This window comes from Anolis carolinensis, unplaced genomic scaffold, assembly GCF_035594765.1.
Source record: "Anolis carolinensis isolate JA03-04 unplaced genomic scaffold, rAnoCar3.1.pri scaffold_8, whole genome shotgun sequence".
In the NCBI taxonomy this organism is placed as follows: domain Eukaryota; kingdom Metazoa; phylum Chordata; class Lepidosauria; order Squamata; family Dactyloidae; genus Anolis; species Anolis carolinensis.
Window position 1 is genome coordinate 9,548,923 of NW_026943819.1, and position 24,321 is coordinate 9,573,243.

The window sequence follows — 24,321 nt, forward strand, 5'->3', positions numbered from 1 at the left end:
GTCCCTTATGAGCTACCCTGAAAGGTAGAACATAAACCTGGGAGATGGTGAAATAAACCTGGGATTGCTGTCTCCTTAAATGAGTGGGTGCAGGTTCACGATGAATATGCAACAGTGAGAGAGATACTATTATATAAAGTTACCAGCCAACTACCATCCTAGCTAAATTGGCACTCTGGCAATATGGTGCAATTGTCTGGGACTGTCCGATCGTGGGAAGCCTTATCTTGATTTGGTTCATATGCTCAGGAGCAGAGGACTGGGTAGAACTTATGGATTCTCTATCCATGGATTCAACCATCTATGACTTGAAAAATACATATATAAAAGTTATACTTTGGTCTTGCAATGATGAGTTGAAGGTCTGTCATTCATGGGGTCATCATAAGTGGAAGTCAACTTGATAGCAGTTAATAACAATCAGCTATGACATCTACCATATATACTCGAGTATAAGCCGACCTGAATATAAGCCGAGGCACCTAATTTTACCACAAAAAACCTGGGAAAACAGTGACTCCAATATAAGCCGATGGTGGTAAATTTCAGAAATAAAAAAGATACCAATAAAATTACATTAATTGAGGCATCAGTAGGTTAAATGTTTTTGAATACAGTAGAGTCTCACTTATCCAACGTTCTGGATTATCCAATGCATTTTTGTAGTCAATGTTTTCAATACATCATGATATTTTGGTGCTAAATTCGTAAATACAGTAATTACTACATAGCATTAATGCATATTGAACTACTTTTTCTGTCAAATTTGTTGTATAACATGATGTTTTGGTGCTTAATTTGTAAAATCATAACCTAATTTGATGTTTAATAAGCTTTTCCTCAATCCCTCCTTATTATCCAACATATTCGCTTATCCAACGTTCTGCCGGCCCGTTTACGTTGGATAAGCGAGACTCTACTGTATTTGCATAAAGCTCAAATTTACGATAAGACTGTTAAACTCTGATCAAATCATTATTCTCATCTTCTTCAATGTAAATGTGCTTATGTATCCTTTTAATAATATAGAGTAAAATAATACATATAATAATAATAATAAATATAGGAAAATAATACAGTAGAGTCTCACTAATCCAAGCCTCGCTTATCCAAGCCTCTGGATAATCCAAGCCATGTTTGTAGTCAATGTTTTCAATATATCGTGATATTTTGGTGCTAAATTCGTAAATGCAGTAATACAACATAACATTACTGCGTATTGAACTACTTTTTCTGTCAAATTTGTTGTATAACATGATGTTTTGGTGCTTAATTTGTAAAATCATAACCTAATTTGATGTTTAATAGGCTTTTCCTTAATCCCTCCTTATTATCCAAGATATTCGCTTATCCAAGCTTCTGCTGGCCCATTTAGCTTGGATAAGTGAGACTCTACTGTACATGTAATAATAAATAGAATAAAATAATAAATATATTAATAATAATAATAAAAATAAAGTAAAATAAATGTAATAGTAGCAACAATAATAGAGAAAAATAATAAATGTAATAATACCAATAATAATAGAGAAAAATAATAAATGTACCATATATTCTCGAGTATAAGCTGACCCAAATATAAGCCAACCAGGACCCTCACCCGAGTATAAGCCAAGGGGGGCTTTTTCAGTCTTAAAAAAGGGCTGAAAAACTAGGCTTATACTCGAGTATATACAGTATATAAAAGTTATACTTTGGTCTTGCAATGATGAGTTGAAGGTCTGTCATTCATGGGGTCACTATAAGTGGAAGTCGACTTGATAGCAGTTAATAACAATCCGCTATGACAGCTAATTGCTTTAAAAAGAGCTTAGAACTACAACTTGTTTTTTGCTTATTTGTTTAGAGTGGCATTCCAAGTTCTTGTCTTCTTCCAAGTTTAAATTATTATATGTGCATTGATTCGTCCTTGACTCCTAATTGACTTCCAGCTCCCCCATCAATGCTTTTTCTGAATAGGATACTTGGAACAGTGGCTTCTTCAAAGACATCATGGCTTATTGTTTTTCTCCGCAAAAATTGTAGGATGCTTTTGCCTTTGAGTTGAATGATGTGCTCGAGTTAGCTGAGTGCACTCTGGATGCATTACAAGAAGCTCTGAAGTTTAACTATGCAGGGCATGATGAAGCCATGGCGTCATGGCCATGCGGCATGCCTGAAGAACCACAGAAGAGGTACAAAGCTAGGCGTTGGCTTTTTGAGGCAATTAAAACTAAGCCAAATTGTTGTCAGCAAGTTCTGACACACGCATTGCTTCTTAAGCTGGCACCAGACAAAAATCCAGAAAGAGGCAAAGGGAGATACAAAAGCAAAGATGTCATCCCTGCAAAGGCAGTGCTTGCCACAATTATTTATAACTAGCTTCGGTACCCGGCATTGTTTGGTTATTTGAAAAAGTCAGTTTTTTTAATTTGACATGTCCAAGAGCTTTAACTTGTTGGCAGCATGGGACTTAAGGTTCCAATTCTGGGCAGCCCTTCAAAATGCAATATTACTGGCAGACAGTCTTAACCTGCAGCTCATTTAATGAAAAATTGATCTGGAATCCCTTCTTCCAGGCAAATGGGCCCAAAAGCAGAACTGCTGGTTGATTGTGAAAAACGAAACAAGGTATTTCTGCATTTGTGAAGGGATGTTTTCCCCTTCCAAAGGTTGAAAGGGATGAGTGACATCTCCCTGAGCCCCACAATGGAAGACAATTGGTATATACATTGAATGAATTAATAAATCAACAAAAAATGTTGACCTTGTTCCATCTTGTGTATCGTTTAGTACTCCACAGAAAAAGCACAAGAAAATAATTCCATGAAATAATAATGGCCCAAACTTTGAGTGGTAGATCTCTTTCTTTAATATGCATGTGGGGACATTGTGTGTGTGACCCAGTGTGCATCTACAAGGTAGCATTAATATAATTTGATGTCACTTTTAACTGCCATGGCTTGATGCTAAGGGATGCTGGGAGATGTAGTTTAGTGAGGCAGCAACACTCTGTGGCAGAGAGAGTGAAAGCCTTGTAAAACTACAGGTGCCATGATTCCATAGCATTGAGCCATAGCATTTAAAGTGGTGTCAAAGTAAATGCACTTTTGGGGAGGGACACCGTAATTTTAAATATCACTTTTACCTTTGCACTGAAACCAGCATTCTTCCTGTTTTTGTAAAAAAAAAAACAAAACTCTGTGGCATATTTGAAAAATAAATTAAAACAAAAAGACAAAGTTAAGAGAGAACTTGAACTCAGATTTCCTCAGTTCCCGTCTAACACTCTATCAACTCCGTGGTATTGACCCTGAAGTGACAATAGCCATTGTCTGCGTCTCCTTGTGGCTTGTTTTCTTCCTCAACAATGAATTCTCTCTCTGTCTTTTTTTTTCACTCAGTTTTTTTCCATGGCATAACTTTGAGAGGAAGGGAGGGGCATGGCAAATGAGAGGATTTTTTTGTCTTCCACTCATCAGGATTGTTTAAAACCTTGGCTTTTTTTCCTCCTGGGAAGACTCAGAGCTGGGCACCTTTCAAGCACTTTCTTCAGATTCGCTGCAGAGCATGTTGCATGCCCAGTGTGACCCTGGTGTCAAGTTCACTCATGATGTGTGTGCACGCATTTCTTGTGCAAATGGCTTGCTTGTCTAAAAGAGACATTGATTGGCTGAAGAGCCCATACAAATTGATTGCAGTAACAATAATTTCTTTCTCTCTCTCCCCCCCCCCCCCCCCCATTCACAGCATTGGGATTGTTGTTATGTGTCTTCAAGCTGACAATTCATTGGCAAGATTTCTATAGAAGAGATTTGCCATTGGGCTCATCTGCACCATGTTTGACACCACTTCAACTGCCATGGCTAAATCCCATGGAACTGTAACGCCCCTAAGCAGTGCGAACACTGGAAACCAACACGGAGGCCAATAAACAATCTAATATCTTTATTAAAGCAATAAAAGTTCTAAACAAAAATAAGCAGAGTATATGGTCCAGCAGTTGACCTTTTAGAGAAGATCAAAATTAGTCCAATAAAATGAAGTTATATGTCCAGTATTAGAGTCCAAAGTCTATAATCCAAATAACCGAAACACACTCAAACTCTTTGGAAGTTTGAGTGGGGAAAGAGTAAGGTTTCACAGAGAGATTCTTGAAGTAAAGTCCAGAACAAGGATTCAAGGCTAAGCAAGGTATTTCGTGGTGAATCTGAAACGCAGTCCAAACTTGGCAAGGAGTGGAAAGCAACTCCCGGTCTATTTGTGAGTAAGCGCACCAGAGGGCTGCTTGGAAGCTCAGGAACAAGAGACGATGTTCTTCTATGAATAGTCACGTTGACACTGCAATAGGGAAAGTTCAGTGCAGAACTTTTATGGAAGTTCAAGAGCTCTCCCCAAGCAGGTGTTTGACTCCCCAAATCTTCCCATAGAACGGAGCTGTTTCAACATCGTACCCTGCCTGCCTCCCCGAAACTTCCCAAGGGAAATGGTTTAGTCACAATCGTCTCTCTCTGCTAATCTCGCGCTTCGCCTTAAAAACTGCTTTTGGGAGCGATGTGTTTTGAGAAAAGCCTTCCTATCAAACACCAAGCTTTCCGGAGAAACAGGCTCTGTTTCAAGGGCGTCCCTAATTGGCTCTGGCACGAAAATGTCAACAGGAGACATCTGGAATGGAACAGAATCTTGCTGAGATGGAAAAAAAGCCCAAATCCTCTTCAGTTTGATCTATGATGGCTGCGGGATCATGGGCCAAAGGTCCCTGAGACATCACAGGAACATGGGAGTTGTAGTTTTGTAAGGTCTTCTCCACCAAAGATTTCCAGTGCCTTACCAAACCACAACTCACAGGCATCTGGACTAGATAAAATCATAGAATCATAGAGTTGGAAGAAACCTCTAGGCCATCCAGTTCAACCCCTTACCAAGAAGCAGGAAAATCGCATTCAAATATTATTACAGATTGGTGATGATAAATGGAAGCTCTTAAGTGTGCCCGCAATCCAGAGTCACCCACAGAACAATAACATGCCACGCAGGTTTGCAGAACAAAAATGCAGGAACTTTACTAATTCCACGAGGTCAAGAAAAGACGGGTGAGAAGGGCAGGGTAGAAATGATGTAAATAAATAAATGAAATAGTATTTACAATGGTCCCTCTGATCGCTTACAGAAGTCCACAGTCACAAACAGTCCTTTTTCAGTCCACAAATCTGCTTCAGAGAATAACTAGCTGTGCCCTGCCACGCGTTGCTGTGGCCCATTGGAATTGCACTGAATAGCTCTGGTTTTTGGGTTTTTTTAGGCCCTGTGGAGGTTTGTGACGTGATATTTTGTGGTTTCAACCTCGAGGCGTGGATGATGGATTGTGTTGTGAAATTTCGAGGTTGGGGGGTGTTTAGTTTTGTTGTTTTGCTCAGTGCCAGGATTCCATCACTCTTTTATATATATAGATACAGTACTGGTTCTTCACCCTCGTTTCTCAGTAGCAAACAGGTCTCAAAATAGCAAGGCCTCTCTGAGTATACAGCTTTCTTCCCTGGCAGTACTCAGTCAGCACTGAAAAACTTGTCCAAACTGGTTCTGCAGCAGCAGAACAGAAACAGTATCAAATCAATTCCCAGTCAAATCAATTTTATTCCAAAAGATAACAATACTCCCCCTTCCCTGAGCAAATCTTGATTTTGCCACTTTGCACATGGAACATCGGTTTACTTCAATATGGTGTATATTGGGATTTGATCATCCATGGATTTTGGTATTTAGAAAAGGTTCTGGAACTTGATACCAAGAGCATGCTGTACTTTAATTTTTTGGAGAGAAAAAAATACCGTATATACTCGAATATAAGCCGACTCAAATATAAGCCAAGGCATCTAATTTTACCACAAAAAAACTGGGAAATCATTGACTCAAGTATAAGCCGAGGATGGGAAATTTCAGAAATAAAAATAGATACCAAAAATTACATTAATTGAGGCATCAATAGGTTAAATGTTTTTGAATATTTACATCAAGCTCTAATTTAAGATAACTCTGTCTAACTCTGATTAAATCATTATTCTCATCTTCTTCAATGTAAATGTGCTTATGTATCCTTTTAATAATAATAGAGTAAAATAATACATGTAATAATAGAGTAGAATAATACAGTAGAGTTTCACTTATCCAAGCCTCGCTTATCCAAGCCTCTGGATTATCCAAGCCATTTTTGTAGTCAATGTTGTCAATATATCGTGATATTTTGGTGCTGAATTCGTAAATACAGTAATTACAACATAACATTACTGCGTATTGAACTACTTTTTCTGTCAAATTTCTTGTATAACATGATGTTTTGGTGCTTAATTTGTAAAATCATAACCTAATTTGATGTTTAATAGGCTTCTCCTTAATCTCTCCTTATTATCCAAGATATTCGCTTATCCAAAGTTCTGCCGGCCCGTTTAGCTTGGATAAGTGAGACTCAACTGTAAATGTAATAATAATAATAAGATCAGAGTGAAATAATAAATGTGTTATTAATAATAATAAAAATAGAGTTAAATAAATGTAATAATAGCAACAATAATAGAGTACAATAATAAATGTAATAATAATAGAGTAAAATAATACCAATAATAATAGAGAAAAATAATAAATGTACCATATATTCTCAGGTATAAGCTGACCCAAATATAAGTCAACCAGGATCCTCACCCGAGTATAAGCCGGGGGGGCTTTCTTAGTCCTAAAAAAAAGGCTTGAGTATATACAGTAATTCAATTGCACTAAACCAAATGCAGCTACTAATGAGTTACTTCCAAATCCTGTTCCATAACAGCTTGCCTTTGTGTCCTTGTTTATATCTGACATATCTGACCTTATAACCCTTAGAATGCTCCAGGTCTGAAATGTCTGGGCACAGTAGCCCAAAACTTTCACTGGGAGATCAAAAGGCTTTTGTAGCAGTGAAGGACCTTTTCTGTGAGCAGTTCTTCCCTCCCTTCGGAGTATATTTGCCCTTGTTTGGGTGAAGCTTGGCTCTTGCCTGTGCAGCTCCCTTCCCCTCCAGCACCGTCCAAATGCCAGCTTTAAATGCATGGCTTGAAAGTGCACCAGTTCTCCTTGCCACACAATGGTTTGTGCTCGAAAGACGTAATGAGGCTGGAGATGTTCAATGCCAAGGCCATCAATGCAGCCCTTTGTCTGGCGACGAAAGCCAGGGATGGCCCGCTCTCTATTGGATTACGGGTTCAAGCCGAAATGCCACTGGAGAGGCTCTGAAAGGGAAGGCTTCTTCTGCCTCTCTTGAAGAATGGGATTGTTTTCTGAATCAGATGCAAAATCACGGAGACTCTGCTGCGTGAGATGCATGTCGGCATGTTTATTGGCTCCCAAGGTCATTCTCTTCTGACAAATTTGGCGGCAGATGAAAGGCAAAGGGTGAAATCACTTTCAGCCTCTCTGCTTGGAGATGTTTGACCGCATACGCGATGGGCTGCTTTTTGTGCTTCTTAAAAAAGAAGCTTGAGGCAAAAGCATCTAAAATCCATAGCGTATAATTCAACATGTTTTAAAAAGGATTGCTGAGAAAGGCATCAGTAACTGACACCCGCACCCACTCCATTCAAATTGACCCAGATCTATTGTGGTTTGGGTTCACAGTACTCTCTGGATGTAGGTAAACTACAACTCCCCCAAATGAAGATGAATTCCCCCCAAAGCCCTCCAGTATTGTTTTGTTTTGTCATGGGGGTATTGTGTGCCAAGTTAGGTCAAGGTTCACTGTTGGTGGGGTTCAGAGTGCTCTTTGATTGTAGGTGAACAATAAATCCCAATGCTTACAATTTCCCAGTGTCAAGGTCAATTTTCCCAAATCCCACCAGTATTCAAATTTGGGCATATTGGGTATGCATGCCAAGTTTGGTCCAGATCCATTGTTGTTCGGGGTTTACAGTGGTCTCTGGATGTAAGTGAACTACAACTCCTATGTATCAAGGTCAATTCCTGCAAACCTCTCCAATATTTTCGTTGGTCATGGGGGTTCTGTGTGCCAAATTTGGTCCAGGTCGATTGTCAGTGGGGGTCACAGTGTTCTGTTTTGATGCAAGGTGAACTACAACTTCCATCACGTTGAGTCAGACCGCCAAACCCCTCCAGTATCTTCAGTTGCTGATCAGTTCTGCTCTGTTTGCTGTGCACCACAAAGAGTAGGAAAGGGTTATGGGAGAGGCAGTGGTCGGATTGTGCAAATTCCACATCAATGGAGAGAGTCAGAAACACTGAAATGTCTGTGATGGAGGAAACACATAAAATCTCAATCTGTTTGCCACACATGCAAATGCTTTAGAGCAGGGGTCCCCAAACTTTTTAAACAGGGGGCCAGTCCATGGCCTCTCAGACCGTTGGAGGGCCGGACTATAGTTAAAAAAAAAACTATGAATAAATTCTTATGCATCCTGCACATATCTTATTTTGAAGTAAAAAAAGTGAGAACAAAAACAGTCTCAATGTTAATAATAATCATAATAATAATAATAATAAAAAAGAGGGTTGGAAGAGACCCCTTGTGCCATTTAGTCCAACATCCTTCTGCCTCTGTGCACCAAAAGCACAAGCAAAGCACACCTGACAGATGGTCACCCAGCCTCAACGTTGTTAACAACAACAACAACACATCACACAGTCATAAACACTTGGAAAGTGTTTGACTTGTGATTTTGTGATATGAAATCCAGCATGTATATCTTGTTTGCTGAGTTATATTGTGTCTTTGTGTCAATAATAATAATAATAATAATAATAATAATAATAATAGGGTTGGAAGAGACCCCTTGGGCCATTTAGCCCAAACCCCTTCTGCCTTTGTGTACCAAAAGCAGTAGCAAATCACCCCTTAATAATAAATTATTAATTAAATAATAATTAAAATACCATTATAAACAAGCAAAACTTTGGAAGGCGCGCATCAGGCGATGGAGGAGGTGGGAAAGGCATGCGCCTTTCCCTCCTCCCTTGCGCCACACGCAACTTCCTCGATGGAGGAAGAGGGAGCCGCCACCACAGGGGCCGGATAAATGGCTTCGATGGGCCGCATGTGGCCCTCGGGCCTTAGTTTGGGGACCCCTGCTTTAGAGTCTTATAAGGTTCTCCATCCACAGAGTAATAGAGGGTGGACTATTGGCTTTCCAGTGTTTTATCATCAGATTTTTACCAAGCAAAGGGACACAAGATAATTTCTAACTAGAAGTCAATTTTCAAGATCGAGGCAGATATTAGCCCATGTAAAGCTGAGGAGCACTTAAGAGGTTCATCCATTTGACTAATACAGTAGAGTCTCACTTATCCAAGCTAAACGGGCCGGCAGAACCTTGGATAAGCAAATATCTTGGATAATAAGGATGGATTAAGGAAAAGCCTATTAAACATCAAATTAGGTTATGATTTTACAAATTAAGCACCCAAACATCATGTTATACAAGAAATTTGACAGAAAAAAGTAGTTCAATACGCAGTAATGTTATGTAGTAATTACTGTATTTACGAATTTAGCACCAAAATGTCACGATATATTGAAAACATTGACTACAAAAATGGCTTGGATAATCCAGAGGCTTGGATAAGCGAGGCTTGGATAAGTGAAACTCTACTGTACTGTCTTCCTAAAAGGCAAATAGCACTAGGCACAGCCAAATCATATATTTAACTGTTCTAGCACTTAGCTAGCATTTTAAACTGTACCAAATGGCCAGATACCGTCTTGCTTAGGAACCCTGATCTTGAAGCTGTCATGGCGAGAAAATCCCTGCTGTTTTTTCACAATCTTGCATGTAACAGCTGCTTGAAAGATTTTATATACAGGGGCTCTCTGTGTTCTCAGTCAAGGCAATTTGACAAAAGTTGCTACTCCAAGTCCTGCTCTGACTGTGAGCTGCTCCATAATTATGTTTCATTTGCTGGTGCCATGGGGAATGTGGGACATTCCCCTCCCTCAGGGCCAAAAAAGATACTGCTTTAAAGATATCACCAGCAGCTATTCTTTCCTCTCTTGCATTTATGATCTCAGTGCAAGAGATAGATCTCTAGATGAAGGCTAAGGGACCTTTAACCTTTTGTTTCCACTGCGGTCCAATTAGGTTGCAACATATACCTTTTAGCTGTCGCTATTTGCCAAGGACTGCCCAGTTAACCCTATGTCCCATTTGGGGACTGTAAAGTAGAGTATAAATAAATATAATACACAATAATAATAATGCCATCTCACTTTTTCTGCTGTTTTTAAAATGTCCTGATTTCTCTCCCAAGGTCCTTCTACACACGCCCTAAAACCCGTGGTGGGACATGGGTTTACCTGAGGCTTCCAAACGACACCTTGGGTAAACCTGGATTAATCCAGAGTAAACTGAGATTTCCTAGTTTACTCCATATTAATTTAACATCTCAAAGGATCCGGACCTTACTGAAAGGTCTGGATCTGTTGAGGTGCTGGACAAATGGGGATTGACTCCTGGGACCAGGTTCTGCAATCATGGTGGTCAACCTCCATAGTGTTTCTGTTTTTTTGGGTTCCCAGAGCCCAGAGGAGCAGAATAGTTCTCTCTCCTTCCCCTCATTTCTCCCCATAACTTGTGTGTTAGGAAATTGGGGGGGGGGGGGGGAGAATCTCTCCCCTCCCCCCTCCCAGCACAGCATTTTGATGCATCAGGAGCTTTCAACAGAGGGGTCTGAAGATGCAAGCTGGCGCTTCAAGTAAGTTTGAGGAGGAAATGTGGGGCTGAGGGTTGGCTCCATGCCCTCCTGGGTCAACTTCTGGTTGACTCAGGAGGGCAACTAGCCACCCCCTGAAGGAAAGCCCAGGGTTTGGGGTGTGTATGTGTGGATTAAATCCTTGGAGGAACTGGAGTATAATACAATATTCCAGTTCCTCTCGGTATTTAGCTATGTCTGGAAGGGCCCTCACACAGGCCCAAAACCCATGATGGGTTTTCAAATTACCATGTTTCCCCGAAAATAAGACAGTGTCTTATATTAATTTTTGCTCCCAAAGATGCTCTAGATCTTATTTTCAGGGGATGTCTTATTTTTCCATGAAGAATTCACATTTATTGTTGAACAAAAAAATGAACATTGATTATATACTGTAGTAGTTGTCATCATAAAGCAGCATAACCAGACAAACTGTGAATCCTATCAAGAATTTCTTGTTACTACCAATATTTCCATGTACAACACTTTATGGTACGTACATTTACCGATCCAGCATGCTCTGGTGTTCTGTTCAGCAGGCATGCTTCCAAACAAAAACTTTGCTAGGTCTTACTTTCAGGGGAGGCCTTATATCTAGCAATTCAGCAAAACCTCTACTAGGTCTTATTTTCTGGGGATGTTTTATTTTAGGGGAAACAGGGTAATCTGAGGCATCCAAATGATGCCTCAGGTTAATCCAGAGTAAATCAGGATTTCCTGATTATAGGTAAAAAGGTAAAGGTTTTCCTCTGACGTTAAGTCCAGTCCTCTGGGGGGTTGGTGCTCATCTCCATTTCTAAGCTGAAGAGCCGGTGTTGTCCGTAGACACCTCCAAGGTCATGTGGCCAGCATGACTGCATGGAGCGCCCTTACCTTCCCTCCAGAGCGGTACCTATTGATCTACTCACATTAGCATGTTTTCGAACTGCTAGGTTGGCAGAAACTGGAGCTATCAGCGGGTGCTCATTCCGCTCCCAGGATTTGAACATGCAGCCAACCGCCCTCTCCCCCAGCCCTCCCCCCAATTTACTTGTTGGGGGGGGGGCTGCTGGCAGCACAGACCCCTTTCTAGAGTCCTCCTAATGCTTAAAAATGACACAGGCGGTGGGGGAATGGGGGGCTGCAGGTGGCTGGATGGCATCTAGCCACCCCCAGGGGAAAGCCTGGGTTGTGGGAATTCGCTTCCACCTGGGTTTTAGCTAAGTGATAAGGGACCTCATATAAACTTAGTGTATAAGGGACCTCGACAGGAGCCCCAGTGGTGAAGTGTGTTAAAGCACTGAGCTGCTGAATTTGCAGACCGAAAGGTCCCAGGTTCAAATCCCGGGAGCGGAGTGAGCGGCCGCTATTAGCTCCAGCTTCTGCCAACCTAGCAGTTTGAAAACATGCCAATGTGAGTAGATCAATAGGTACCGCTCCGGCAGGAAGGTAACGGCGTTCCATGCAGTCATGCCAGCCACATTACCTTGGAGGTGTCTATGGACAATATCGGCTCTTCGGCTTAGAAATGGAGATGAGCACCAACCCCCAGAATCAGACATGACTGGACTTAACGTCAAGGGAAACCTTTACCTTATCTACAAGGGATCTCAGTCTCCTACTTCCTCTCTTCATTCTCAGCTTTTATCAGTTGCTGCAAACTGAGGCCGCATCTACACTGCCATATAATGCAGTTTTAGAATGCTAATTAACTGAATTGAACTGGATTACATGGCATTCAGTGCGGACTCATATAATCCAGTTCAGTCTGAATTATATGAGTCTCACTGACCATACAATACAGTTCAAACTAGGACACTAGTATAATTTTGTGCATAAGCTAACAAAGTCTTTAACAACATCCACATAATTCTGTTATCATAATTTTGTTCACAAACATGAGGCATAAGAGTTCGTTCGGGAAGACCTTTGCTTAAGAACTAGCAAACATACACACAAACGCAGAAAGGAACTTAAAATAACTGACTTTTAACCTAGCGCCTGAACTCAAAAAACTTCAGCCAACCATCTTTGCTTGTTGCTGCGTTATTTATAGGTTCCTTGTTTGATGAGAACATTGGGAGTTTATTGTTTCCTGTATTTTAACTTACAATGTGTCTGTTTATATGGGCACAAGGCCAGGAAGTAATATACCTCACTATAGATTTGATCTGGTACATTTATTTGGTGGTTACATTCTTATAGATTTGTGTATCTTCCAAAAAGTTATGTTTTCAAAAACAACCATAATCAGCGGCCTTCAGTTTCCATCTTAATGTTGTCTGATATCTGTTTGCACCAGCCTTGTTTTTATTTTGAATTTTGGAATTCCAGATAAGGGATGCTGAACCGATACCAAAAGGTTGAACCCTGATCTCTTAAGCCTGGCTTTAAATAAAATAAGAAATACTCTTTCAAACAATCCAAGGCATGAGGAAGGGGTTTTTGTTGCTGTTAAAAGCTCATTTGTTTTGTGGCTTATTGGCCTTTTGTTGAATCCATCAGTACCTGAAATAATATAATCAGTCCTCCGCATTTGCAAGTTTGGCTTTTGCAGATTTTATTATTCATGGATTTGATTAAAATGTCAATTTTGGGAATCTCTAAGTTTTCCAGTGTGATTCAATGGTCAATGTCCAGCAAAAGCGGACTATTGAAACATATTGGAGAACTATATTTTCTTAGAGAAAGAGTCTCTAAGCTGAAAAATAGTGTTTTGTTTTGAGTTTTCACTTTTCTGAGGGTCCTGTGTACCTAATCCCGGCAAATATGGAAGGCTGACTGCATATTCATTGTCTCTTTCCTACTTTATTTTATTTTCCCCATATGTTCCTGTTTTAGGGAATTGGGATTTTAGGTTTAAAGGTTTGCTATTGGTCTGAGCTGGAAGGAGATCAATACCTCAAGCTTCCCATAATTCCCTTGGGCAAATTGTGTGGCAAATTCAAACTGGGAACTTGAAGATGCCAATTGTGGTTGCTTGAAAGGGAGTCCAGAGACCTAAGGACTGCAAATGCTGCCATTGACCATGATTCATGATTTACTCTTGGTTTCTTCTTCTCTCATTACAGCCATCTACAACTATAATGCTGCCCAAGATGTGGAGCTTTCTTTGCAGGTTGGCGACACAGTTCACATTCTGGAGATGTATGAAGGTAAATACTCCTTTCTTTGCTTCCAAAGTATGGGGAAGGACCTCAGTCCAATTCTATTCAAAATATAAATTATAAAGCAGTGGTGGACGGAGTGGAGCCTTGGGAATGGATATGATCTCCAAAGCCTTTTTGGCTATCGAGTGATCCAGGTTTTTTCTCCATTTTTTGTGCCCATTACTCCAGTAAATGTAAGGAGCTGACTGTAGTTCTTTTCTCTACTCTGTCTTCCAAGTCTTGTGCTAGGAATAGAGGCTCCGGCCCCTTCTACACTGCTATATAAAACAGACTAGCTGTGCCCGGCCACGCGTTGCTGTGGGGAAGTATGGTGGTATGGGAAATAAAGTATTGAGGAATTGGTGGTAGTTAAGGTAAAGGGTGTGGAGTCCAGATAATCCAGTTAAAGCAGATAATATAAGATTATAAATGGGTTATATAGCTGTGTGGAAGGGCCTTGAGTCTACACTGCCATCTAATCCAGTTAAAATCTGATAATCTGTATTTTATAGGCAGTGTGGAAGAAGCCTAAGTGAGGCCTAACTTTGCCTGTCCCCTGGGTGAGTGGGTTGCTAGGAGACCAAGTGCGCGGAGCTTAGCCTTCTAACTGGCAGCAATTGGATAAAAACAATTATTCCTCTCCCTCTAATTAGGACTTTATTTTTCTTTTCTTTTTGTTGTATCAACCTAGAGGCGTGGATGATGGGTGTGTTGTCAATTTTCGAGGTTGTGGGGTGTTTAGTTGTGTTGTTTTGGCGGTCGTCAGGATTCCATCACTCTTTTATATATATATAGATATAGATATAGATAGATGATCTGCTTTGAACTGGGTTTTATGAGTCTACACCAGTGGTTCTCAACCTGGGTATAGATAAGACTACAACTCCCAGAAATCCCAGCCAGTTTACCAGCTGTTAGGATTTCTGAGAGTTGAAGGCCAAAAGCATCTGGGGACTCCACTGGTCTACACTATCATATAATCCAGTTCAAAGCAGATAATCTGGATTTTATATAGCAGTGTAGAAGGAGCCTCAGCCAACCAAAGGCAATGCAAAACTACTTTCAATGTAGCCAAGCAAGCAAAATCCATCTACTTATTCAGCAGTTCAACAGGGCAGAAGTTCTCCTTACTTTAACCTTGACACTAGAAGCAGCTAAGAAGAGCCCACATGTGAATTATCTTGTTTAGCGAGTGTTTTGAAGAAGATACAATGTGCCAAAGGGGCCAAAGTATTATCAGACCTTGGGAGGAGGTGAGCGGGAGAAGAAAGACAAAGCAAAAGTTACTACAGTAGAGTCTCACTTATCCAAGCTAAACGGGCTGGCAGAAGCTTGGATAAGCGAATATCTTGGATTATAAGGACAGATTGAGGAAAAGCCTATTAATTAAGCACCAAAACATCATGTTATACAACAAATTTGACAGAAAAAGTAGTTCAATACGCAGTAATGTTATGTTGTAATTACTGTATTTACAAATTTAGCACCAAAATATCACGATATATTGAAAACATTGACTACAAAAATGGCTTGGATTATCCAGATGCTTGGATAAGCAAGGCTTGGATAAGTGAGACTCTACTGTATTTATTAGATTCTCTTGTTGATTCCTTCCTTCCTCCTTCCTTCCTTCTTTCCTTCCTTCCTTCCTCCCTTCCTTCCTTCCTTCCTTCCTTCCTTCCTTCCTTCCTTCCTTCCTTCCTTTCTTCCTAGCAGACATTTCTTCTTTGCTTCCTGATCTTGCATGCCAACTGAGGATAACATGTTTGAACGATCAATGATCATATCATGTACTCGGAGCAGACTGGTCTCCATTTAGCATTGCCTCAACCACTATATTTTGTCTTCATTTCTAAGATAAAAGGGGGAAAACATTAATATTTTAGCATTTGGAGTTTTAAAGGCCTTTGCAAATGGGCATGCTGCCCTTTTCTACCTACATCTGTACTCCCCAGATACCTCCTGTAAGAAGATTAGAAGGAAAATAGTCTGATTCTAGATGCCGTTTATGGCTTTCATTATTCACGGATATGATTAAATTGTTCTCTCTTGGAATGTATTAGTACTCCACTGCAATTCTATGGGTCAACTTCCTCTGGTCATGCTGGAGGATCTAAGGATTCCAAGAGACTTCAGATCTGTTTGTTGATTAATCCACTGACCATAAAAGGCAAAAATCAAAATACACAGATAAATCGACACTAATCACTATGCTAAAACTCCTTTAATAATTAACTAAAACACATTAAAACATGATAAAAGTTGATTAAATAATATATTTGGTGAAGTGGGATTCAATTACAAGATGAAAGCAGAGGGAGTATAACAGTGGTTCCCCACCCTTTTTTGACCAGGGACCACTCTCCAACATTAGTACCAAAAGGATTATGAATCAGTTTTTGGCCAACTTTAGATTTGGTTTGGTTATTTGGGATGGTGATTCAGAAAATGACATTGGATAGACCACATCAGCTCTAGTTTCTGATACATAACATATGCCATCCAGTAGTCACCATCTGTTCACCCACAGAAAACCACATTTAATAATCTAGAGCTGATGTGGTCTATCCAATGCAATTTTCTGAATCAGCACCCCAAATAACCCCAGGGACAGGCCTACAAATTAAGATACCAAGGCACCCCTGCTTCCAGGCGCCACATGGAATGGCTCCACTCAGGGAGAGGGAGGAGGAGGAGGAGAAGCAGCAGTCAGGAGGCTTGTTGTTCTTGCCTTTTGTGGATAGTCAGCCTCTCCACTCCCGACATCCCAGTTGCCTCAGCACTAGAAGAGGGTTTCGTGAGACCAGTTGCTTTTGTTGCAACAGTGTAGTAACGGTGAGGCTGCGGATCATATTTAAGTTCTTGCAACCCGCTGGTGATCCACAGACCACAGGTTGGGAACCACTGGAGTAGAGTGACCAGTGTAAAAGAGTAAGTTGGAGATTTTAGATAAGTTCATCACCATGACAAGGGACCCCATTTTGTGAGATAGAGATCTCTCAGGTGGGTGACTTTCATGATGCATTTGGCTACCTAAAGAGAACATTTTCAATTTACAACAGAATTTGATTATAGAGTTATGCTGGAGGAGTTACTGTATATACTCGAGTATAAGCCTAGTTTTTCAGCCCTTTTTTTTAAGACTAAAAAAGCCTCCCTTAGCTTATACTCGGGTGAGGGTCCTGGTTGGCTTATATTTGGGTCAACTTATACTCGAGAATATATGGTACATTTATTATTTTTCTCTATTATTGTTGCTACTATTACATTTATTTTACTCTATTTTTTATTTTATTATGACACAGCAAACAAGATAGATATGCTGGATTTCGTATCACAAAATCACAAGTCGAACACTTCCCAAGTGTCTAGGACTGTGTGATGTATTTTCGGATGATGCGTGCAGATCCCAGCAGGGTGGCCTTTTGCAGTTGGCAGATCGTAATTTTGTCAATGTCTATTGTTTCCAAATGCTGGCTGAGATCTTTTTGGCACGGCACCCAGTGTGCCGATCACCACCGGGACCACCTGTACTGGTTTCCCCGTTTATTATTATTATTATTATTATTATTATTATTATTATTATTATTATTAATACATTTATTATTTCACTCTGATATTATTATTATTGCATTTATTATTTTACTCTATTTATTATTAAATGTATTATTTTCCTGTATTTATTATTTTTATTATTACATATATTATTTTATTCTATTATTATTAAAAGGATACATAAGCACATTTACATTGAAGAAAATGAGAATAATGATTTGATCAGAGTTGGACAGTCTTATCTTAAATTTGAGTTTCTATGGCAACCTGCCTCAGAATGCTGAGCTGGCTACCATCCCGCACGTACTGGTAACTCTAATACTTACCCTCTTAAAATATATACATACAATTAAACATAACATCTGTAAACTAAAATTCATACTTCATTACAGGTACATTTATTGTTTTTCTCTATTATTATTGGTATTATTACATTTATTATTGTTCTCTATTATTGTTGCTACTATTACATTTATTTTACTCTATTTTTATTATTATTATTAATACATTTATTATTTCACTCTGATCTTATTATTATTACTACATGTATTATTTTCCTGTATTTATTATTATTATTACATGTATTATTTTACTCTATTATTATTAAAAGGATACATAAGCACATTTACATTGAAGAAGATGAGAATAATGATTTGATCAGAGTTAGACAGTCTTATCTTAAATTTGAGCTTTATGTAAATATTCAAAAACATTTAACCTACTGATGCCTCAATTAATGTAATTTTATATTACCAATACATTTATTTCTGAAATTTACCACCCTCAGCTTATACTGGAGTCAATGTTTTCCCAGTTTTTTTGTGGTAAAATTAGGTGCCTCGGCTTATATTCGGGTGGGTTATACTCGAGTATATACGGTATGTATTCCTGAAGAGGGTTAGAAACAGCAAATTCTTTATTTTTTGTTTTCCACTTTCACAGGGTTTTGGTGCTTCTAATCCCCAGTGAATATAGAGGACTGGCTGTTTTTCTGAGCAAGCCCAACACAATGTACATATTTAAAAATATGAATATTTTTTGAATATGCCATACATATCTTTAAAATATCCATAAGCATGCCCATGGGGAAGAGCTGAGTGAATGAAGCCGTTGTTCAAATAAGCATACGCATGACTGCAAATATATATTTTTAAAACAGCCTTGACATACATTTCAGTGGGAAGAAAACATAAAGGCCAAATCCCAACTAGACTGAATTTGTTTCTGAATGATAAACTTGGAAAGTATTGCAACTTAAATTGGTTTAATGAGACTAATCTAGTCAGAATTGTGAATAGATTTAGGGTAAAAGCCCAGCAACCTGATACAGAATGAAGATAGAAAAAATACAAGCAGAGGTTGGAGAACTCAACAACTCTCAGCAGATACTGAGCGAGCTATAGAGCACTCATAAATACAACCAGAACTCACTCTGTATTTCCTTCTCTAACAGATTGGTACAGAGGATATACGCTCCGGAACAAATCCAAAAAGGTATAGCATCCTCTTTCTCTCAGAGTATGTTTTGTATTGAATTCTATCTGATTTGGCTCTTGTTCCTCTCCAAAGTGCTATTGTACTGCTAGAATGTAACTTCCTCTTTCCTATATTTACTTTCTTTGAAATCTTTTCAAAATTTAAAATATTTGCAAGCCAGACTATGGTAGTTTTGCTATCAATTTCCAAATGTATGAACTTGTATATTAGACGCAAAAGTGAGGATTTGGAGACTCTGGAGAAACATGGCTGAACATAGTTCGAGGATTCATTCTTAAGACATTTCTGCCTCTTGTGATTTCAGAAACTATCTTGAATTGTGTCCAGTGCTTGGTAAAACCAGAACAAGTCAGAAAAGCATTAAGCACAATTTGCAGCGTGTGGTGGGTTGTATATCTCTTTGTGCCTTTAGGTTGGCTATTGAATTAAATGATAGAAGGATAGGGCAGTCAGTAAAATTGCCATGACTGAACATTGTGGAATTCTGGGATTTGTTTTAGACCCCATCTACACTGCCATATAAAATACAGATTATCTGCTTTGAACTGGATTATAGGAGTCTATACTCATATAATCTGGATTTTATTTAGCAGCATGAATGGGGCCATACATGCACCCTAGGATAGACTCTGCTATTCTAGGCTATCACTGCGATCTGGATGGAGCGGTGGTGGCTCAATGGGTTAAACCCTGGTGCCGGCTGAACTGCTGACCTGAAGGTTAGGTTGCTGACCTGAAGGTTGCTGGTTTAAATCCGCGAGATGGGGTGAGCTCTCATCTGTCAGCTCTAGCTTGCGGGGACATGAGAGAAGCCTCCCAGCAAACACATCCGGGCTTCCCCTGAGCAACGTCTCTATAGATTGCCAATTCTCTCACACCAGAAGCGACTTGACACTTGACAAGTTGCTTTAGACACTATTAAAAAAACTGAGATTCAGAACTTTGGAAAAGTTATTTTTGGGAGCCACAGTTTTTAGAAACTTCCAACCAGCTTGCCCAATGTAACTATGTTGGCTGAACAATTTGGGGCATCACGCAGTCCAAAAAAAAGGGACATTTTTCCAAGCTTTGTTTGGATCCATACTAAAAGTGGGTTTCCAGTTGAAAACCACCTCCTACTTAAAGCTTTGTGGATCTGATCAAATAGCCAATGAGATGGGTCCTTCTCCATATTCCGACTCCCCCTTCCCCAACCACATATTTGTCCCTTCTGCTTTCCATTTCCTGCACAAAATTTTCATTTCTCAAAACAGTATCTTATATTAGTTCAACCATGGACAGCAATGCGGATTTTTCATCTTGCTTCCTGCTCCCTCTGAGAGCTTTTACAAGACTGCTGTTTGTGCCAGTGTGTATTTTCATGGCTAATAGAGTAGCTGTAATCCTGCCAGCACTCTCCATCTCTGTTGCCAAAATATAATGGAGGATATAATTTACTGTAATCAATAGCACCCCTTATGAGGTCTAAAAGAGACAACTCTCATCCTGTCTTATGAGTTGGTTTAAAGACTTTGAAGGACTCAGATCTGCTGCATCCTGGTGATCTTAAATGAATACGTGACCTCTAAAAGGCTACATTGTTTGTTGTTAAAACTGGATGAAATCTTTGAAGCAATGTGTATAATATGATGGTGTTGTCTTTCTCTTAGGGCATCTTCCCATCAACATACATCCATTTGAAAGAGGCAACGGTGCAAGATGGTGGGTAAGTAGCCAAGATGTTTGGCCCCAGTGCCTAGATAGGAGCTTAAATTATCAGTAATCATCTGAAACCTTCTTCCTCTTTCTTCAGGCAACATGAAATAGTCATTCCAAATGAACTACCTTTGGTCCAGGAACTCACCTCTACGCTATGGGAATGGGCAGTTATTTGGCACAGGCTCTATGTGGTTCGTATGCTTATAATTGTTAATTTAGTTTTGTTTGTGGATAATCAGCATTCTATCCAGAGCTCAGGAGTACAGATAACAAGATTTAAAATCAGATGTGAAATTGATTTGAAGGCATGGCTAAGCCTTGTAGGCCAAACCGTCACATTGCTCACTTCTTGGATGCAAAACCTCTCCAAATTCTCCATCACTGCAAAACATGAAAAAAAATCGTATTTTAACCAGCAGAGACTTCTAAGTCCTTCATTCTGATGTTTTTAGAAGCGAAATACATATATTTACATCCCCGAATTGCAGTTCCCATTGGCCTTAATGAATATGGGGAGCCATATGTTTCCTTCCATTTTGTACCTGGGTATGCTGATGGAGCAAACACATGGTTATCTACCTTTTATCTGGAGTTGCAAATACATTGTACAATTAAAGCATGTTGACATTACTTTAATTGCCATGCTATGAAATCCAGGGAATTGTAGCATTTTATATTATTTTGGTTGCCAAATTCAGTTGATGTTTAAATAGTGGAGACTATTACAGTCTGGAAGATACTACTGTGGATTATAACAGTTGACCGTACTTATTATTTTCATTATTGTTGTTAACTCTCAGGTAATATTGTATGTATATGGTGCTCTGAATTACATAGTGCAACTTATGTTTTGAAACTTTATAGTATTCGCTTATCCTTTTTACATAGAAGGAAGATAGCTCTATACTCAGAGAGGCCTGACTACTTCTGTGGCCTTTGCAAGATGCTCTAATATACACATCTCTTTTTATGTTTTGAACCTTTATAGTGTTTGTTTATCTTTTCGAAATTGTAGCATAACAACAACAACACCTGCATTATCTCCCCGAGGAGATTCGGGGTGGCTTCCAGCAAAATAAAACACAATGGCAAACATTCATTGTCAGCAACAGTGTACAACAAATCAAAAAACAGACTCAATAACAATTAAATAACAACTTAAATAAGCTTTGTAAGGTCTTTATTCTTCTTTGTCTGAGAATGTTGGCCCTTCACCAAATTACAATGCCCAGGATTCCATAGCATTGAGCAATGACAGTTGAAGTGATGTCAAACTGCATTAACTCTGTAGTGTAGATGCACTCTAAGTTGCTACTGGTTCAACATTGAAGCACCAAGCATCATTCACCACTCTATGCCTTTATTCCCAAAACAGGGATAAAATATGCATTATATCTGTGACTTCTCATTTCTCCTTGCATTTCATCCAGCCAGCCTCAGATCTTTCTCTCCTCTGTAGCCAAAATATCTCTGTAGCATCGAGACCTTATAGAGCTCTGCAGGCAGTTTTTGCTTCCCGCCCAAGGGCTGTTGAGTGCAACGGAGCGGTTTTCTCAGTGGAGCTTTATTTGAAAGGCAAGGATTAGCCAACTTTGCAAGCGCCCAGTATCTTTGTTTCCATTCTGACTCAAGGCTGGCTGATGTAAACGCAGAGCATGGCCATGAATGAGCATTCCAGCCAGTGTGCTTGGCAGCTGAAGTGTACCAAGTGTTTATTTTGGATCAGGGGTTTTGATTATGTTGACTTGTGTCTTGCCCATAGTGGGAAGAAGAAAGGAACAGAGTCATGAAAGAGACCCAGTCTCATTGGAATGCATTGCTTTCTTAGTTATATTTATATCTTACCTTTTGTCCAATTGGCTCCAGTTGACGTAAGTTATTGTCCTTGTCCCTGGTTGGCTGAGAGGAGCATTGGCCCATACATCCTGTTGTATAAATGCAGAGATTTGTCTTAGCTTTGTTGTGTTTCTTGTCCCATCCCATTTTCCTATGAGGTTGAAATACCATCCCCTCCATCCTATGTGCATTTCTTTTGTATTATGTGCATACTTTTGTGTACATTTTCAAACTTACACAATTTTCCACCAGGCAACGTGTACTAATGTACTTTTTTCATATGTATGTATTCTAAGGCCCCATCTACACTACTATATATGGTAATCCGGTTTCAGAATGTAGATTAACTGCTTTGAACTGGATTATATGAGTCTATACTGCCATATAGGAGCCCCCGGTGGCGCAGGGTGTTAAAGCACTGAGCTGCTGAACTTGCAGACTAAAAGGTTGCAGGTTCGAATCCAGGGAGCGGAGTGAGTGCCCGCTGTTAGCTCCAGCTTCTGCCAACCTAGCAGTTCGAAAACATGAAAATGTGAGTAGATCAATAGGTACCGCTCCGGCAGGAAGGTAACGGTGCTCTATGCAGTCATGCCAGCCACATGACCTTGGAGGTGTCTACGGACAATGCTGGCTCTTCGGCTTAGAAATTGAAATGAGCACCAACCCTCAGAGTTGGACCCGACTGGACTTAATGTCAGGGGAAACCTTTACCTTTACCTTTTATACTGCCATATAATTCAGCTCAATGTAGTTAACCTGCATTCAGAAATTGGATTAAATGTCAGTGTAAATGGGGCCTAATTCATGTTGTCTTTTCAACCAAGAGGAACTAAACAATTGTATGCAGAGTATTGAAAATTGTGTCCATAAAAGCTGTGTTATGTTTTGCCCTAGTTGCTAATTAATGTAATATATACAACATTTTCCCCAAGAAATGGGAAAGAATAGTTATCCAAAATTAGGTTCGAACATTGCCTTTGGAATTATGTTTCTCACTTGATGAAAAAATCCGCTTAACCTTAGATTGCAAGTGAATCACAGAAACATACACAATTTGCCCCAGCTGCTTAATGCAACGAGCAGAAGAAAGTATCTATAATCTAATATATCAGAATAAAATATATATTTTTAAAAAATTGCATAGCAGAAGAGGAACAGCAATGAAAATTCAACACATCAGGATACAAAAGTGCTCTTCCACAGATGCAGAAACATTTAATAATAATAATAATAATAATAATAGCAACACTTTATTTATAGTCCGCTCTTCTCCCCAAGTGGACTCAGAGAGCATAACAGTATATAAACAAACACTGGCAAACATTCACTGCCTTGTTACAATGGCATACAATGACAAATACACAGACATTTTCGGCTCTGGGAGAGATACTCTTTCTCCATTTCCAAGCTGAGGAGCCTGCATCTGTAGACACCTCCTGCTTGGAGCATCTTTTTTGCCTTTTCCCACTGAAGTGATACCTATTGATCTACTCACATTTGCATGTTTTCAAACTGCTAGATTGGCAGGAGCTAGGGCTAACAGCGGGAGCTCACCCCCGTCCCGCAGATTTAAACTGCCAGCCTTCAGATCAGCAGTTTGGCAGTACAAGGGTTTAACCCATTGCGTCACTGCAGCCCTATCATATTTTTTTGGCTCGTCGTCGTCTCAGTCGTTCAGTCGTTTTCGACTCTTCGTGACCTCATGGACCAGTCCACGCCAGAGCTCCCTGTCGGCCGTCACCGCCCCCAGTTCCTTCAAGGTCGAGCCAGTCACTTCAAGGATACCGTCCATCCATCTCGCCCTTGGCCGGCCTCTCTTCCTTTTTCCTTCCATTTTCCCCAGCATCGTGATCTTCTCCAAGCTTTCCTGTCTTCTCATGATGTGGCCAAAATACTTCAGCTT

At 39.7% G+C, this 24,321-nt stretch overlaps 1 protein-coding gene across 5 annotated transcripts in view; it reads left to right on the forward strand.

The window, feature by feature from the left end:
- Positions 1-24,321, forward strand: part of dock5 (dedicator of cytokinesis 5) — a 147,434-nt gene that overhangs the window by 43,099 nt on the left and 80,014 nt on the right. For all 5 annotated transcript variants that reach the window (XR_010000378.1, XR_010000379.1, XM_062960855.1 and 2 more), the window contains exons 2-5: positions 13,755-13,838; positions 18,841-18,881; positions 20,534-20,589; positions 20,677-20,773. Coding sequence is in view for 3 of the 5 variants with exons in the window: in XM_062960855.1 (XP_062816925.1) it covers positions 13,755-13,838; positions 18,841-18,881; positions 20,534-20,589; positions 20,677-20,773 (278 nt within the window). In the remaining 2 variants the exon portion in view is untranslated. The remainder of the gene's footprint in view (positions 1-13,754; positions 13,839-18,840; positions 18,882-20,533; positions 20,590-20,676; positions 20,774-24,321) is intronic.